Here is a 16,721-nt window from a genome sequence, read left to right as displayed (position 1 = left end):
CTTCTCAAATACAAGCACACACAGAGAGGCAGGGAGATCTCCCAGCAGGTACGCGGGAAGCTGGTGTGGGAGCTGGCACTCACCATCAGCACCGCAAAAAAGGTGAGGTGGTCACAGAAGCAAGTGGTTCGGTTCAGTTCTCTTGCCACTTCGCAGCCTGACGTATTCCAGAAGCCGGGACGACTCTCTGGGGTCAAAAGGAAAACCCTTCTTATCACAGGCTAGCATTTGGAAGGAGAGCAAGCAACCATGGGAACAGAGGAAGCTGCCTTATACCGAGTCAGACCACTGGTCCATCTAGCTCAGTACTGTCCACCCAGACTGGCAGCGGCTTCTCCAGAGTTACAGGCTGGAGTCTCTCCCAGTCTTATTTGGAGATGCCAGATAGGAACCTTCTGCATGCAACTTGGAACCTTCTGCATGCAAAACAGGGAACGTACAAGATAGGGCATGTACTTAAACAACCATTGAAAAGCCCTGGTTCCTTCCAAAGGCCATTTGGCCATTCAGAAATTCAATGCATTCCATGGCCATTTGGAAGGAGGAATACCAAAGCATAGGAAACCGCCTTCTACTGAGTCAGACCCTTGGTCCAGCTAGCTCAGTATGGTCCACCCAGACTGGCAGCGGCTTCTCCCAGGTTGCAGCCAGGAGTGTCTCTCTCAGCCCTACCTGGAGTTGCCACGGAGGGAACCTGGAATCTTCTACAGGCAAGTAGTGTAGGGAACACAGAAGAAGGCAGAGCAGGGGCGGACATATTGTCAAATATGTCGGATAAAATAATTGGGCAGATGGGTCCAAAGCATATGAGCTGCCCCACTCCTGGGGGCCACCTGGCTCATCCCTCCCCCGGGCTTCATCTAGCCTCTGTTGCTGGCTGTGTGTGTTTTCTTTGTTCTCCCCATTGCATGGACAAAACACACAGCGGATGCTTTACTGCCTGCTGGGAAATGAGCACCAGGGGGGCGTACAGAGCCCCCGCCCCCCGAGTGCTGGCCACACCCCCTGTGTGCGATGCCACGTGCAAGGGGGCATGGCTGGCACATGTGCAGGGCTGCCAGGGAAAGGGCGGCCATGTTCCCACTGTCCCCTGGCTACATGTCTGGCGAAGAGCTTCCTTTTAAGACGGCACCATTCGAGTCCCGCAATTTTAAGAGACTTACCATTGGAGCCTGCATCCCAGAACACGCACTGCGGCATCACGTTCCTCTGAAAGAACGAAAATCCAGGGGTGAATTCAATGGACATGGTTTTTTGTAACAGAAATGCCACCGTGACCTGAGTTGTCCTTGCAGTCTTTCCTTGGTTGCTTCAGCTCGCAAATCTCTCTCCACCCAATCAAACGGAAAAACAAAGTTGGATTTTCTTCTGCTATAAACAGTGGGCAGGGCCTAGACTAGGTTAGTCATGACTAAGCACAACTGAAATACAGGAGACATAGGAAGAGAGGAAGCTGTCTTAACCTGAGTCAGACCCTTGGTCCATCAATAATGATGGATCCCTGCTCCCAGATCCCTGTCCACAATCTAAAAAAGAAACATAAGATAGACACCTGCAACAGCCATTAGAGAGATGCTGTGCTGGGGATGGATATGGCCAATTGCTTTCCCCCTGCTCAGTAAAGACTATCACCACTTTAAAAGGTGTATCTTTGCTTAGGGGTTTAGAGCTTAGTTATAGCAACACCGCTGCTGGAGATAATCCAATTGCCATCACAATTCCAACAGGCAGAACATCCATCAACCCGATTCGGCATCATCTGAGTGGAGGAAGAGCTTTACAGACCTACCGGAAGCGGCTTGTGCCAGAAAGTAAGAGCCACGCGCTGGTCCTTGGGCAGGCCATGGATTGGACTGCTCCCCACCGATATGCCAAGCACCTTTTCACCAAGAAGGCGGCTGGAATTTTGGTCCTACCAGAAGGAAAGCAGGGGATATTTGAGACCAACAAATCACAACACGTTTTTGCAGGTAGCTCTAAATAGTAACCCTCCTTGGCATGTATACACTACACATCCACTGCTTGAGAGGATCAGGGCATGTCTTTTATTTATGTCCCATGTTGCAAATGGACACAAGACATGTGATTGGGAGGAAATCTGCTTCATACCTGGGCTGGTTTTGGTGGGTTAGTTTGGGTGGGTTCGTTTAGCAAATTTTGTAAGAGTCTTATCGGTCAAGTGTTTTCTTTAAAATCATACTCCACTGTATCATTTAACACGTAGTTTTTAATGTATTATAAGTATCTGTCACCAAATCATTTGAAGGCTTGGTAAATTCTTTACAACATTTGTACATTTTTATGAGTTACTGGTTACTACTCTAACAGTCGAGCTAGGCAGTTGGCTAGGATGCCAGTTCTTGGGGGTGCATAAACAGCGTCAAAATACAGGACGGCCAATTATTCTCTCCCTCCCTCTGGTATTGCATCCCTGAAGTACTGCACAGTGGTGTTAGAACGCAATATGTCGCTCTGCCCCCTGTTCCCCAAAGGGCCTGCACACCCCAAAATACACAGCCCTCCTTGCTCACTGCACCTCAGCCCCCAATAAACAGCGATTCTCCTAAGCGGCACTCCCTTTCTCGTTATGAACTGCCTCCCTCAGCATTCATTTCCAAAAAAATAAACAGACAGGATTTCTGAATTAACACCAGCATCTTTTCATCTCTGAAGTGCTAGAGTTTTGCCCCTGTAACAGATGGGGAACTTCCCCCCTCTCTTCTTTGAAACACGGTGTGAGAGCATCTGGCACCCTTGCTATAAAAAGCTCATGCTAAACGAACACAGTAGCCTTAACGGTTGCGGAGGTCTCTTGGTCTTTTCCTGTAAAGAGAAACGTGTTGCCTGACTGCCCCACTGACGACATTCACCGCTTCCTCCCAAATCCTTACCGGGAAGGGGATCTGGCTGCTGATGTCCATCAGAACAACCCTCCTCTCGCCACTCCTGCTCCGGCCTTTGGATTTCGCAAAGACGTTCTTGGGCAAACTCACTTCAAAGCCATGGACCTCCTTGTTCTCCTGCAAAAGAGGAAGGCGGGGCACAGCAGGCCATGAATGGAGGGCAGGTGCTCCTGGCAATGTCCAGAGCAGGTAATCAATAGGCTGGTTCACACAACTGCTAAAATCAGAACAGGAGCGAACTACCCAGATTTGCATGATTGTCAGAATTCACACATTTCCCTCCAGCCCAGGATTGCAGCGTTCTAATTTTTTCCTTCTGTACAGAATGAGTTTTATTCTGGGCAGAAGTATCAAGGCAGTGTGTGCACACATGGATTCAGAGTGGGGCCTTCCTGATTCAGCCTGAACGGGATCTAAAATTAACTGAGCAGACATCAAAAAACATGTGAGCACATGTGCGCGCACATACGCCATAGACGGAACACTGGCTCCCAGCAGGGCTACCCAGCTTTTGCACCCAGCTTTTTACCAAGGGTGGAGGAGAGAAGTCATGAGAAGTTTTCCTATGTTCTTATGAGCCTTTGGAGGACTGTCCATGGAGGGATGAGACTTGCCACTGTTGAGTTCAGCACTGGAGCCCGTGATCGTGGGCATGCTGGATTTCAAGAGGGATGCTCATGTGTTGCATACATCTCAGTGATACATACATCTCAGCCAGGCTCCTGCTCAGCTCAAAATGGTTGTGTGAACGGGCCTAATATCCGTCCCCCACACCACCACTTAACCTTCTTTTTACTTACCTCCAGCTTAGATTCGATGGACAGGTCACGAGATGTCTTCTCCTGTGGGATCCTGAAGACTGTTGCCTGTAACAGTGTCCCCTTCCCAAAGGTCTTGTTCTCTCCCTCAAATCTGACGACTCCCAAATCTGACTCCAACCGCTGAAGCTCCCTGTTGGGAAAAGTGAGGCTGAGTGAGGCTAGAGATGTTGGTATCCAAAAAAAAACCCTGCTGCAAGGGTCACCATGTGTACCCAAGAGGCAGACTGCTAATGCCATCACCTTTGGACAGCACCAAGCATGCCACTGGGGAAAGAAACAGCGAGGGCTGCCATTAGAGCGGAAATGAATCCCACCCCACAAGAACTCTCCTCTGCCATCATTGATGTTGCATAGTCACAGGATAGTCTCTGCATTTTTAAATATCTTTCATTGACAACTGTGGAGCTGCAATGTCAGTGTCTTGATAGTTGGCAAGAAATGCTATTGAACAGTTACAGGTGAAACTCGGAAAATTAGAATATCGTGCAAAAGTCCATTAATTTCAGTAATGCAAATTAAAAGGTGAAACTGATATATGAGATAGACGCATTACATGCAAAGCGAGATAAGTCAAGCCTTAATTTGTTATAATTGTGATGATCATGGCGTACAGCTCATGAAAACCCCAAATCCACAATCCCAGAAAATTAGAATATTACATGGAACCAAGAAGACAAGGATTGTAAATAGAACAATATCGGACCTCTGAAAAGTATAAGCATGCATATGTATTCAGTACTTGGTTTGGGCGCCTTTTGCAGCAATTACTGCCTCAATGCGGTGTGGCATGGATGCTGTCAGCCTGTGGCACTGATGAGGTATTATGGAAGACCAGGATGCTTCATTAGCGGCCTTCAGCTCTTCTGCATTGTTTGGTCTCATGTCTCTCATCCTTCTCTCGGCAATGCCCCATAGATTCTCTATGGGGTCAGGTCAGGCGAGTTTGCTGGCCAATCAAGCACAGTACATTGTATACTTTTCAGAGGTCCAATATTGTTCTATTCTTCAATCCTTGTCTTATTGGTTCCATGTAATATTCTAATTTTCTGGGATTGTGGATTTGGGGTTTTCATGAACTGTATGCCATGATCATCACAATTATAACAAATTAAGGCTTGACTTATCTCACTTTGCATGTAATGCGTCTATCTCATATCAGTTTCACCTTTTAATTTGCATTACTGAAATTAATGGACTTTTGCACGATATTCTAATTTTCCGAGTTTCACCTGTAACTGTAACTGGCAGAGGGCATGCAATTGCATTTAGTATGTGATGGCTGACATGCAATGGTATCCTGAACATGGTCCATGTCTAATGTTTTACCTAGGTTAAAGGGGCAATCTTACCACGGCAGCCCCAATCGTGTGCAGGGCTGTATGCAGTAATTCCCGGCAGCCCAGCTTGCTCTTAACCACAGAGTGCCACATATAGAGCAGAAAGAAAGTCGCAATAGAACATCATCCTAAATTAATTTTTTTAATGTTTTGTAAATTGTGGATGATGCAAGGCATTTAATGGTACTAGAGAAAGACCTGCTGTTCTGGTAGCTCCAGGTCTTAAAACTCACATCAATTTCAGAGGATGAATACAACTGAAGGAAGCCTGGGTGCACAGCTGGGGAAGTCAGTCATGTGACTTGCCTCTGGGGGGCCCCCAAGGCAGAGGACCCCCATACAACTGTCTCCCCTTGCCCTGTTATAGTTATGCCCCTGAGTGGACTAAGTTCTCTCTCTCTCTCTCTCTCTCTCTCTCTCTCTCTCTCACACACACACACACACACACACACACACACACACACACACACACAGAGCCACCCAATACACCCCGTCTCTTTGCAGCAGAGCAGTGTTGGCCAGAGTTCCTAGATCCACATTTGCCTGTGAGAGTCCAGACCAGACCTCAGATACTCACTTATGCGAGGTTCTAAGAATGCCTTTCCTTCCTTTTATGGAATGTTTCAGGCCGGCTTCTAACTTCTTTTGTAGTTCTGCCACATCACTGTCTTGGACACAGCTTGTCTGTTCATCTTTCCCAGAAAACAAAATTAAAGAAAAAGATTTTTAAAAGAGGAAAAAGGAAAGGAAAGGCAAATTCTCTAACTGGCCCCCAGAACCTCCTCTCCGCTGGGTTACAGAATCACAGCATCCTAGAGTGGGAAGAGGGACCTTTGGAGGTCTTCTAAATCCCAACCCCTGCTGAATGCAGGAATTTGCATGACCCAACCTTGGGTCCCTAGATGTTGTTGGATTACAACTCCCATCATCCCCAGCCAAGGATTATGGCCAGGGATGATGAAAGCTATAGCCCAACCATTTTCGGGGAGCCAAGATTGGGAACTCTTGTGCTATAGCATCCCTGACAGATGAACATCCAGCCTCTGTTTAAGAACCTCCAGAGAAAGGGAGTCTCTACCACTGCATGAGGCAAACTGTTCCATTGTCCAACAGCTCTTACTGTCAGAGCTACAAGACTCTGCAATCACCCACTGTGAAAGAATGGGGAACGGCAGTAGGCAAAGCACCCAGTGTCCTGAGAGCCTCTGCTTTCATTTGTTTTAAAAAATATACCCCAATTTTCTAGCCCTTAATGGATGGGAACACAGGATTCAAAGTATGGCAAAATCTCAGGAGTCAAAGCAGGATTTTGGGTAGTTCAGGGGACCTGTCTAGCTCTTTATTCCTCTCTAAAGCGGATAGAGAGTAGAATAAATTATGCACAATAAGCTAATGTATGCAAATATGAACATATGCAAAATGACTAGTAGCCATTAAGAACATAAGAACAGCCCTGCTGGATCAGGCCCAAGAATGCCCATCTAGTCCAGCATCCTGTTTCACACAGTGGCCCACCAGATGCCGCTGGAAGCCACAGGCAGGAGTTGAGGGCCTGCCCTCTCTCCGCTGTTACTCCCCTGCAACTGGTATTCAGAAGCATCCTGCCTCTGAGGCTGGAGGTGGCCCACAGCCCTCCGACTAGTAGCCATTGATAGACCTCTCCTCCATGAAGTTATCCAAACCTCTCTTCAAGCCATCCAGGTTGTTGGCTGTCACCACATCTTGTGGCAGAGAATTCCACAAGTTGATTATGCGTTGTGTGAAAAAATACTTCCGTTTGTTGGTCCTAGATTTCCCAGCAATCAATTTCATGGGATTTTATTTATTTATTTATTCGATTTCTATTGGATGACTCCTGGTTCTAGTGTTATATGAGAGGGAGAAGAACTTCTCTCTAGCCACTTTCTCCACACCATGCATGATTTTATAGACCTCTATTTTATAGGCCTATCATTGATAGGCCCTCTTTGAATGGATGATGGATATACAACTATTTTATTAGCTGTTCGCTGTGTATCTACAACACTGTATATGGCCAGATTTTGTGCAGCGGCATGTAAGACCAGGTCTGAGCTGATTTGAGTTATTGGTGTTTTATGTTACTGTATTATTTTCATTATGTTTTGTATTGTTTCTGTGATGCTGGATCAATAGCCATTATAATAGTCAATAGCCATAGTACAGTGGTCCCTCGACTTACAAACTACTCGACATAAGTATTTTTCGAGTTACAAACGGCAGTTTTAGATCCGGTTTTAGATGCGTTTTTTTCGACTTACAAATTTTTAGATGGGGTTTCCTCGACTTACAAATTTTTAGATGGGGTTTCCTCGACTTACGAATTTTACATGCGGTTTCCTTGACTTGCCTGCCTGTTTACTGCCTGTTTATTCTTGAAAAGAAATGTTCCTGTGCAGTTTGCAAGCCTTACTGGGGGTCTGGGTCTTTTTTCTAGGCTCCGGAACGCATTAATCCGTTCCCAATGCATTCCTATGGGAAACCGCTTTTCGACTTACGAATTTTTCGACTTACAAATGTGCATTCGGAACGGATTAATTTCGTAAGTAGAGGGACCACTGTAATAATATAATAGCCATTGGTGGAGGAGAGCTGGTCTTGTGGTAGCAAGCATGACTTGTCCCCTTAGCTAAGCAGGGTCCACCCTGGTTGCATCTGAATGGGAGTCTTGATGTGTGAGCACTGGAAGATATTCCCCTTAACGGATGAAGCCGCTCTGGGAAGAGCAGAAGGTCCCAAGTTCCTTCCCTGGCAGCATCTCCAAGAGAGGGCTGAGAGACTCCTGCCTGCAACCTTGGAGAAGCCGCTGCCAGTCTGTGTAGACAATACTGAGCAAGATGGACCTATGGTCTGACTCAGTATATGGCAGCTTTCTATGTTCCTATGTTCCTATAAAGCATTCATTCGATAGGCCTGTCCTCCATGAGTTTGTCAAAGCCCCTTTTAAAACCACCCAAGCTTTAAAGTCCATCAGGTTGAACAAGATTTCAACCTTTTATGATTCCATATTCTAAAACAGGGGTTCCCATTCAACGCCCATCATCCACAGCCATAATGGCCAAGGTTGACGGGAGTTGTGGTCCAACAGCATCTAGGGCTGGACACCCTGCAGCTAGAAGAATCAATCTTACCCCTGAAGACAAAACTGTAGACAGATGCATTTGGAAGGGATTGGTTGTGGATGAGCTTGCTAGTGGTATAAGAGGCGTTGAAAATCACGTCACCGCTGGCTTGATTGGGATCTTCACTAACAATGGAATGGCAGAGAGAATAATATGCCTTTGTACTCAGGTTGTACTTGTTGGTAATCCCATAGGTGAGGCTGAAAAGCCTGGTGTCCCGAGACCAGTAAACACAGAAGCGGTAAGTCCCTTTATGATCTGGCAGGTCCCAGGTTCCGGGTTCTAAATTGCTCCCTTTATCTTCCAGAGAGAACGGTGCACTTATACTCAGCACATCTGCACCATTTGCAATCTTGATGGCACCGTCCTGGAAAGCATACTGGATTTGGCTTTTCTTACTGTGGTTTCTCCAGCCACAAAACCGAAAATCATATTCAGGTTTGTTGCTCCCATGAATACCTGCATCGCACATAAACAGACACACACACAAATAAAAACTATGCATATTATTTTGTCCAGGAGGAACAGCCTATAATACAAAAGTCTGTGCAGAAGTGCATACATTGACTAAAAACATAAACATTAAAACAGGTGTGACCATTATCCCAAAGGCCTGATGGCACGAAGGCTGAAGGGCCATTTGGTTACATTGTTACATCAACGAACACTTTGGAGAGGCTTGTTTACAGTGTAAAATTAGCAATGAATCATCCCAGGAGGAAACCCTAGGATAGAGGTTCCCAACAGTAGGATACCTGTACCCCTAGGGGTACTTGAAGGGCTCCCAAAGGATACTCAGGGCCACCCTGCCTCCCCAAACTCCAGCACTCCCCACACGGTATTTGTTCTTCATCTGAAGACTGCCGGCTTGAAGCCAACAAGCCCTCAGTGATGTGTCCACTGCAGAAGGGGAGGGAGGAGGGTGAAGACTCTCCTCCTTTGCTCCTGATTGGTTGGCTACATGCTGAAGCTCAGCATACCCCTCCCCACAGCCTGATTGACAGGTTTCATAAAACTAGCACTTAGTACTCCAACTGAAGTTAATGGGACAAGTAAACTCATCTCATTCATTTCAACAATACTTGTTCTGAGTGCGGATATGGGCCAGGGACTGTAGCAGCCTCTCTCCCTAACTATAACACTTATATTTGTGATTGTGTGTGTGTGTGTGTGTGTATATATATATATCTGTGTACAGAGGTGCACACACACTTACATGTCACAGCTGTGAGACGAGCCATTCCAATCACTGGCTTACATCCAGATTAAGTTACTCATAAGCAGTCTCACTGAAATTAATGGGACAAGTTTACGTATTCTATTAATTTCAGAGGGAGTATTCATGAGCAAGTAAGTCTGGATGTCAGCCAGTGACGAGTAGGCCTGTGACTGTAACTTTTAAGTGTGTACAAATCTCTATGGGGTACTTGAGCTAAGGATTTGTGACGGAAGAGGTACACTTGTTTTAAAAGGCAGGGGAGCCCTGATGGGAAGGATTTCACTAGCAAATTTGCAATCCTGCTTGCAAATGCAATCCCGCTTGCTCCATGAGTGACAGAACCAACAAAAATGCCTTCCATTACCTTGCAGCTCAGAAAGGAGCGTGAGCAGGAAGAAAAGCCTCCTGGGTAGTTCACTCAGAGCGGGAGGCATTCTGCCAGAGAGGGCTTGTTTTGCAACAGAGGTCTGGAGAGTCAAAGGGCTCCCTCGGCTTTATTGCACTGCCCCATCATGAAGCTTCAGCTCTTCTTCAGCTCCACTGGAACTGCCTGGAAGTGTGGAATTTGAAATCCCGTCCGTTGGTTTCTGCAAAGACAAAGGGCAGTTGTGAAGAGTTTACTGAAGCTGGAATGGCATGTGCAGCTCATAACTTAAAGCTGCACAAACTTGAGTCGCAGATGTTGCTGGACTACAACGCTCATTATCCCCAGACACAAGGGCTGAAGGCTGAGGAGGATGGGGATTGTAGTCCAACAAAATCTGTGGACCCAAGTTTGAGAAGCCGTGGTAAACTGTTCCTGAAAGTTTTACGGGACAATCCAGTCATAATCACAAAGTGCTGGTTATTACCTATAAAGCCTATAATGACTTGGGTCCAGGGTATTTAAGAGAGGGCCTTCTGTGTCATGAACTCTCCCACCTATTAAGGAGGCCCTCTCTGTCACGAACCCTCCCACCCGGATCATCTGTGGTGGTCCAGTTACGGCTATCACCGGCTCATTTGGTGGTGACTCGGGACCGGGCCTTCTCTGTGGTTGCCCCAGGGCTCTGGAACGCACTCCCTGTCAAAACCAGAGCTTCTCCATCTCTGGCTGTTTTTAAAAAGACCCTTAAGAATACGAATATGATGATTACTTATATACTGCTTGTCAACAAAAGTTCCCAAAGTGGTTCACATAGATAAATAGATATGGGAGGGAGGGAGGGAGGGAGGGAGGGAGGGGAAGAAGATGGCTCCCTGTCCCCAAAGGGCTCACAATCTAAAAAAGAAACATAAAATATGCACCAGCAACAGCCACTGGAGGGATGCTGTGCTGGGGATGGAGAGGGACGCACCTGTTTTCTCAGGCTTTTAATTATTTATTTTTAAATAGTCTGCTTTAGATAATAAAATATTATTAATCATTTTATCCTGTTTTATATTTGTTGTATTTTAACTTATGTGTTAAAATAAGGATGCACATATCAGGCGGTATATCAATGTGATAAGCAGCAAGCAGTTCTAAGTTCCATGGACATCAGTGGCAGAGATTTAAGCACATCCTTAACGCGTCCGTTGGGACAAGGGGACAGTATCACAGTTTGCCTAATGTATGCTGGGGGTTTTACGTGCATGCTATATCTGTACTGCTATATCTCACTCAGGGCCAAACCATGCCTTCGATGTAAGGTGCAGCTGGGCTCTGCCTGTGTTGCATCGGGAGATTTCAGTGCAACCTCAGCCTGTGATTCAAACTGAGCCCTGCATTTTTAAAAATAGCAGGTACCCAAAGGCTGTGGTGAGCATCTTTTGACAGACATCCACCAACCCAGACAGACACTGGCCCTAATTTTACAGACATTTTTAGGTGACTTTTAGGAAAGTCAAAATGCCATTTGCCTGGTTTCTGTCTGAGTCAGCTGTTTTGCAAAGTGTGCATCTAATGACAACCCTGATGCCATGAGAATACACAGAAGCGGAAGTTACCTCATCTGGGTAGGACTGAATGGAGGGAGCAATTTTTATTTTAATCAAGTTGAAACCTTTCTATAAGTTGAAACCTTTTATAAGCCCACACAGGAACTTACCGGAGTGAGCCACAAAATCAATCTAAAACAGTCCAGATTAATACCACAAATGCCAGATTAGCAGGAACTGGGTTGAAAAACTGAGTGGCAAGAAATTCCAGGGACTGCACCAAAATGTACCGCATCTTTGTAATATTTGCTTTCTTGACAAATCCACAAGCAGAGAGTAAATGGAGGCAAAGAGGCACTTTCTAAGGCAGTATTTGTCTTAAGTAGTCCCCCACCCCCTCCAAGACTACAACCCCAGTTTCAGCTAACTACAGCTGGAAACTCTCTTGCTGGTCTTTTCCTTCCAAAATGCCAACTTACATCTCCCCTCTCTCTCTCTCTCTCTCTCTCTCTCTCTCTCACACACACACACACACACACACACACACCCCTCTCTCTACCTCTGTCCCCTCCCTCCAGCTAGAGGACTACTGCCTTCTTCAAACCCGGATGGGTATCTTATTCAAATAGAGAGAGAGATCCCCAGCTATCAGGAACCACCTCCTAACTATTAGCTCCCATTTGTGAAACATCAGCCCTCCTGCAGTATTAGCCAGCAACCTAACAAAGGAATGGTCCTCTGCCTACACATTAAAAAACCCAGCCAGGGTCACTAAGGAACAACAGTCATCATTCTGCAACTTTTCTATAAGTCTAATCAATGCAAAATGACTTTGCCCAATCAACAACGGGCCACATCTACTAGTAATAAATATAAACACACACACACAAAGACGAGCATCTCTGTGTGCACGACAAAAATGCCTAAAAATAACAAACTGCTCCTTCTGCGTGCTCCTCCAAAATCCAGACATCTGGGCTTGCACAATTGCTCTCGCTGAGCTGGTCTCGCATTAGGGGATGTGCACAAAAATAAGTTGGTTCCTCCGGCTCTTCTGGCAAAATGTCAACCTGGGCAAGGATGAGGAGAGGAAGAAAAGACCACTGAGCCCTCCCCCGCCACCACAGTCTCCAGAACTGACTCAGAGCTGGAACATAAACCCAGATGGAGAGGAGATTGAAGTTTCAGTCTGACATGGGAAAGGTATTGTGCCCCATCCAAAGAACAACTGCATTCAGCACCAGCTCCAGCCAATTTCTGTGCAGGGTCTGAAGCCCTGTGGGGGAAGCTCTTGTGTGAAGAGAATCTGTCGCGGTACTGACGGTTCCTTTGCTCCCCCCTTCCCTGGCACAAGAATTTTAATTGCTGCAGGAGGCAAGGTTTTGAACCCACCGAGCTAATTTTATTTCTGCACTACCTGCACGGGCCTGTGCCCCAAGGCACATCAAAGAGAACTCATGGAGCATGGAAGTGCATAGATGTATATAAACAGACCCCTTGTGTGCTGATGGTGTAGCTCTTTTGCACAGGTTTTACAGCACATACTTGTCTTAATTGGAAAGAGAAAAGGTCTTTCATCCTTTCTGGAGGGATATTCAGAGGGAAGACCCTTCAGAGATGGAAGGTGGAGCCCACAAGAGTGCTGCCGTGCACATTCTCTTGTGCTCTGGACCACACTGCCTGGCCTTGGTTTCATGAGGTCCGGCTCCTTGCCACATGACAAAGCTCTTGGGCAGGCATGTCCAATTCATAAAGGCTGATATGACCCTGGCAGGGGGGTGAATTCTCTGCAACACTGGCTCAAAGAGAAAAGGACGCTGCACGTCGTCCAACATTCGCTGCACTTAGAAGCTGAATGCACAACTGGCGCTCCTCGTGCACAAATTCCACCCCCCCTGCCCGCCACCGCCTTCCGGATTTGTTAGATGTTAGTAATTAATGCAGGCACTTGCCTGCCGCCTGGTGCAAGGTACTTTTTCAATATCAAGTTGAAACTTCACACTTTCCATCACAGAGCAGATATTTTTGCTATGACTGGCAAAAGCAATGAGAGAATGAATATCTGGGGTTCTGTTTGTTGCGTGGAAATCTTTCCGCCGTTCTGGGGGTTTCCCAGCCCCGCGTTCTGTTGCAGACAATGACTGACATTTCTGCGACAGGAACACACACGAGGATTTCCCCCACAGTCACCGATCAGGTGTTGGCCCAATTGCCTTTCCTGTGCCACTGAGGAAGCCAGCCACGGCCACTCACCCATGACGCAAGACACACAGCTCACACACAAGCTAGTTAGGCATCTTGTAGTCAGCACACGGCGAGGCTGGTCTCCTGAGTAGCCTAGCGTGGGCGAGGCTGCTCGGGTGGAGCGCAAGGATCTGCAGGGATCCCGACTCTCCCACCCGGCCTTAGGAGGAGGAGAGCTGGCCTTGGGGCAGCAAGCATGACTTGTCTCCTTTGCTAAGCAGGGCCTGCCCTGGTTGCATTTGAATGGGAGACTGCAGGTGGGAGCACTGTGAGATATTCCCCTCAGGGGATGGGGCCACTTTGGGAAGAGCATCTGGATGCTTGCATGCAGAAGGTTCCCAGTTCCCTCCCTGGCAGCATCTCCAAGACAGCTGAGAGAGACTCCTGCCTGCAAGCTTGGAGAAGCCGCTGCCAGTCTGGGAAGACAATACTGAGCTAGATGGACCAAGGGTCTGACTCGGTACATGGCAACTTCCTATGTTCCTATGAATTGCCCTTTGCTAAGCAGGATCAACCATGGTTTGCATTTGAATGGGAGACTACATTTGAGCACCGTCAGATATTCCCCTCAGGGCACGGGGTTACTCTGGGAAGAGCACTTGCCTGCTTGCATGCAGAAGGTCCCAAGTTCCCTCCCTGGCAGCATCTCCAAGACAGGGCTGAGAGAGAGTCCTGCCTGCAGCCTTGGAGAAGCTGCTGCCAGTCTGTGAAGACAATACTGAGCTAGATAGACCAATGGTCTGACTCAGTATATGGCAGCTTCCTATGTTCGTAACATTCTTCTGCAGTTTGAGGGCTCAGTTCACTTTGTGGTCACTGGAAAATGCAGCACTGGGTGTGTGCCTTCTCCTCACTTACAAGTTACCTCCCCTCCCTTCCCCTTCCCCTAACTCTTTCTCTTCCCCTTCCCCTTCCTGGTATTAACCACAAGGGTTGTGTTACAAATGCATCCAAGCAGACCACAGTTAACACCATTATATTACTCAATACATCATAAACTACAACCATGGTTTAAGGTGAATTTGCAAATCATGGTTACAAGGGGAGTTCTCCTCCATAGGGAGAAAAGCAGCTGGGGAAGGAAGTGATTTTTAGCAGAAAACATCAGGGAAAGAAAGGGTTAAGCAACCCTTCTCCCCGCCACTTTCCCACTCCTGACAGCAGATTTCTTTTCCTTTTTAAGTATGGGAAAAAGGACCCACGGAACTCTGTGATGTGGAAGTTTTAGATTTTCTCTGAATCAGGATCAAGATGCAGAGAAGCTTCCTTCAAGCTGAACTGCTAAATAAATAGCTGGGCGTGTTCATTTTAAAATGTCCAAATATATTCCGCCTTTCATATAGGACATTAGAGCCCAACCATTCCAAATCATGGGATTTCACAGTGAAAGGAAATGCTTGTCCATACCTAGGATTTGTGTTCTCACCCAGGTAGAAAGTTGGCAAGCAGAACATCAGAGGACCAGTAAAAAGGTGCAAAATATTTCTGCTCTCAGGAGGACAGGAGTCATGAGCCTAGCTAATCAGCATCTGATTGCATTCCCCTAACCCACCCCACCCCACCCCACCCCACCCTACTCCTTCCAGCAAATGGAGTTCCTGGAATTTCCTATTAGACGGTTCTTCCAGAGGACAACAATATGTGCCATGTGAAGATCTTGTGTGCAAGTTCTAAGTGAACTTACTCACTCTCCACACACTCCCACTGGCTTCCAGCTTCTTTCCCAGGGGAATCTTATGCATTGTTCAGATGTCCAGCAAGGACTTTGCATGATTTCTGCAGCCCCATCTGCCAGCCATCTCTGACCCACTCTTTCCCCATGCACCAAAGGAGTAGTAGTAATTAAAGGGGTTGGGTTATTCTCAGAAAGCAACAGCTGGCCAGCAGGTGGCACTGCAGAAATCATGCAATTTCATTCACCCTACCTGGCATCTGAACAGCCTGTGAGATCCCACCGGGAAAGAAAATGGAAGGCTGCAGAAGTGTATGGAGGGTGAGTAAGCTCTCACTTAGAACTTGTGCACAAGCTTTTCACGTGTCACATGTCTTGAGGTCCGTCTGCATTTGCCACCGGCTCGTCTGGAGGCTATTCAGGGACGGCCCTTCTCTGTTGCTGCCCCGAGGCTTTGGAATGCACTCCTTAGTGAAATAAGAGCCTCCCCATCTCTGACAGCTTTTAAAAAGTCTTTAAAGACGCATCTGTTCGCCCAGGCTTTTAACTGATATTGTTTGGATTGTTTTAATGTTGTTTTTAGACTACTGTTTTAAAATTTTAAATTGTTGTGTTTTAAATTTCTTGTTTTGTTTTTGTTTTTAACTAATGTTTGACTTGTGTTTTTATCTTCTTGTAAACCGCCCAGAGACGCAAGTTTTGGGGGGTATAAAAATATGTTAAATAAATAAATAATCACTGTCTGGAATAATCCCTGATGATTATTCCCAAGAACAATAGCCTAGCCTTGAGCTACCTTCGGAGCGCTTCTCCAAAGCATCCAGGGATGTCTAACAAAAACGAGAAGTCCGACATGAGTGGCAGGTCAGTACAACTGAATACCAGAAACGGGAGAGGAACTGGCCCAAAAGGATTGCCACAGACTGTGTCCCACAACTCAAATCAAGCCCGGCCGCTTCCCCTGCTATAAAGAGGAAGCCTTTCCATGGCCAAGTTGCCCCCACACTATTCACAGGTAGGATGTCCTGTGTTTTAAGTCCAACCGAGACGACTCCCAGGGATGGCACCCACTTGAGTAGGCTCTGGCAGTCCTTTCTAATGTCACGGAGGGAGGAAAGGCCAGTGAACGTGAGGACCCCTGAGCCAGGTCAGGCAGGAAGGAGCTGGGATGGCAGGAGCCCCAAAAGCCATGCTGCCTTCTGAACCTGCCACCCCATGTGGGCAAATATCCTCTCCAACAGCCAGAAGATCTGGAGAGGAATATTTCTTTGGAGCCAGCACTCCACCTCTCCCCATCTCCTGCTCTTTCTCTGCTGCTCTTTTTCTCATTCATTGCACAGAGATAGCGTTCTGCCGAGTCAGACCATGGATCCATCTAGCTCAGGGTTGTCTACACAGACTGGCAGCAGCTTCTCCAAGGCAGGAGAAGGAGACAGGAGTCTCTCTCACCCCCATATGGAAATGCTGCCAGGGAGGGAACCGGGAG

General features: G+C 47.0%; 1 protein-coding gene across 3 annotated transcripts in view; it reads right to left on the bottom strand.

Annotated features, from left to right (window-relative positions):
- Positions 1–16,721, bottom strand: part of ADGRG1 (adhesion G protein-coupled receptor G1) — a 43,593-nt gene that overhangs the window by 8,470 nt on the left and 18,402 nt on the right. For all 3 annotated transcript variants that reach the window (XM_053271521.1, XM_053271522.1, XM_053271523.1), the window contains exons 2-9: positions 9,785–10,007; positions 8,211–8,660; positions 5,639–5,753; positions 3,704–3,854; positions 2,892–3,020; positions 1,790–1,912; positions 1,164–1,209; positions 84–187 (exon numbers count right to left, since the gene is read on the bottom strand). In XM_053271521.1, coding sequence (XP_053127496.1) covers positions 84–187; positions 1,164–1,209; positions 1,790–1,912; positions 2,892–3,020; positions 3,704–3,854; positions 5,639–5,753; positions 8,211–8,660; positions 9,785–9,854 — 1,188 coding nt within the window. In that variant the 5' untranslated portion in view covers positions 9,855–10,007. The remainder of the gene's footprint in view (positions 1–83; positions 188–1,163; positions 1,210–1,789; positions 1,913–2,891; positions 3,021–3,703; positions 3,855–5,638; positions 5,754–8,210; positions 8,661–9,784; positions 10,008–16,721) is intronic.

This window comes from Hemicordylus capensis, chromosome 9 (assembly GCF_027244095.1).
Source record: "Hemicordylus capensis ecotype Gifberg chromosome 9, rHemCap1.1.pri, whole genome shotgun sequence".
Classification (NCBI taxonomy): Eukaryota; Metazoa; Chordata; class Lepidosauria; order Squamata; family Cordylidae; genus Hemicordylus; species Hemicordylus capensis.
This window is presented reverse-complemented; position numbering and strand designations above follow the sequence as displayed.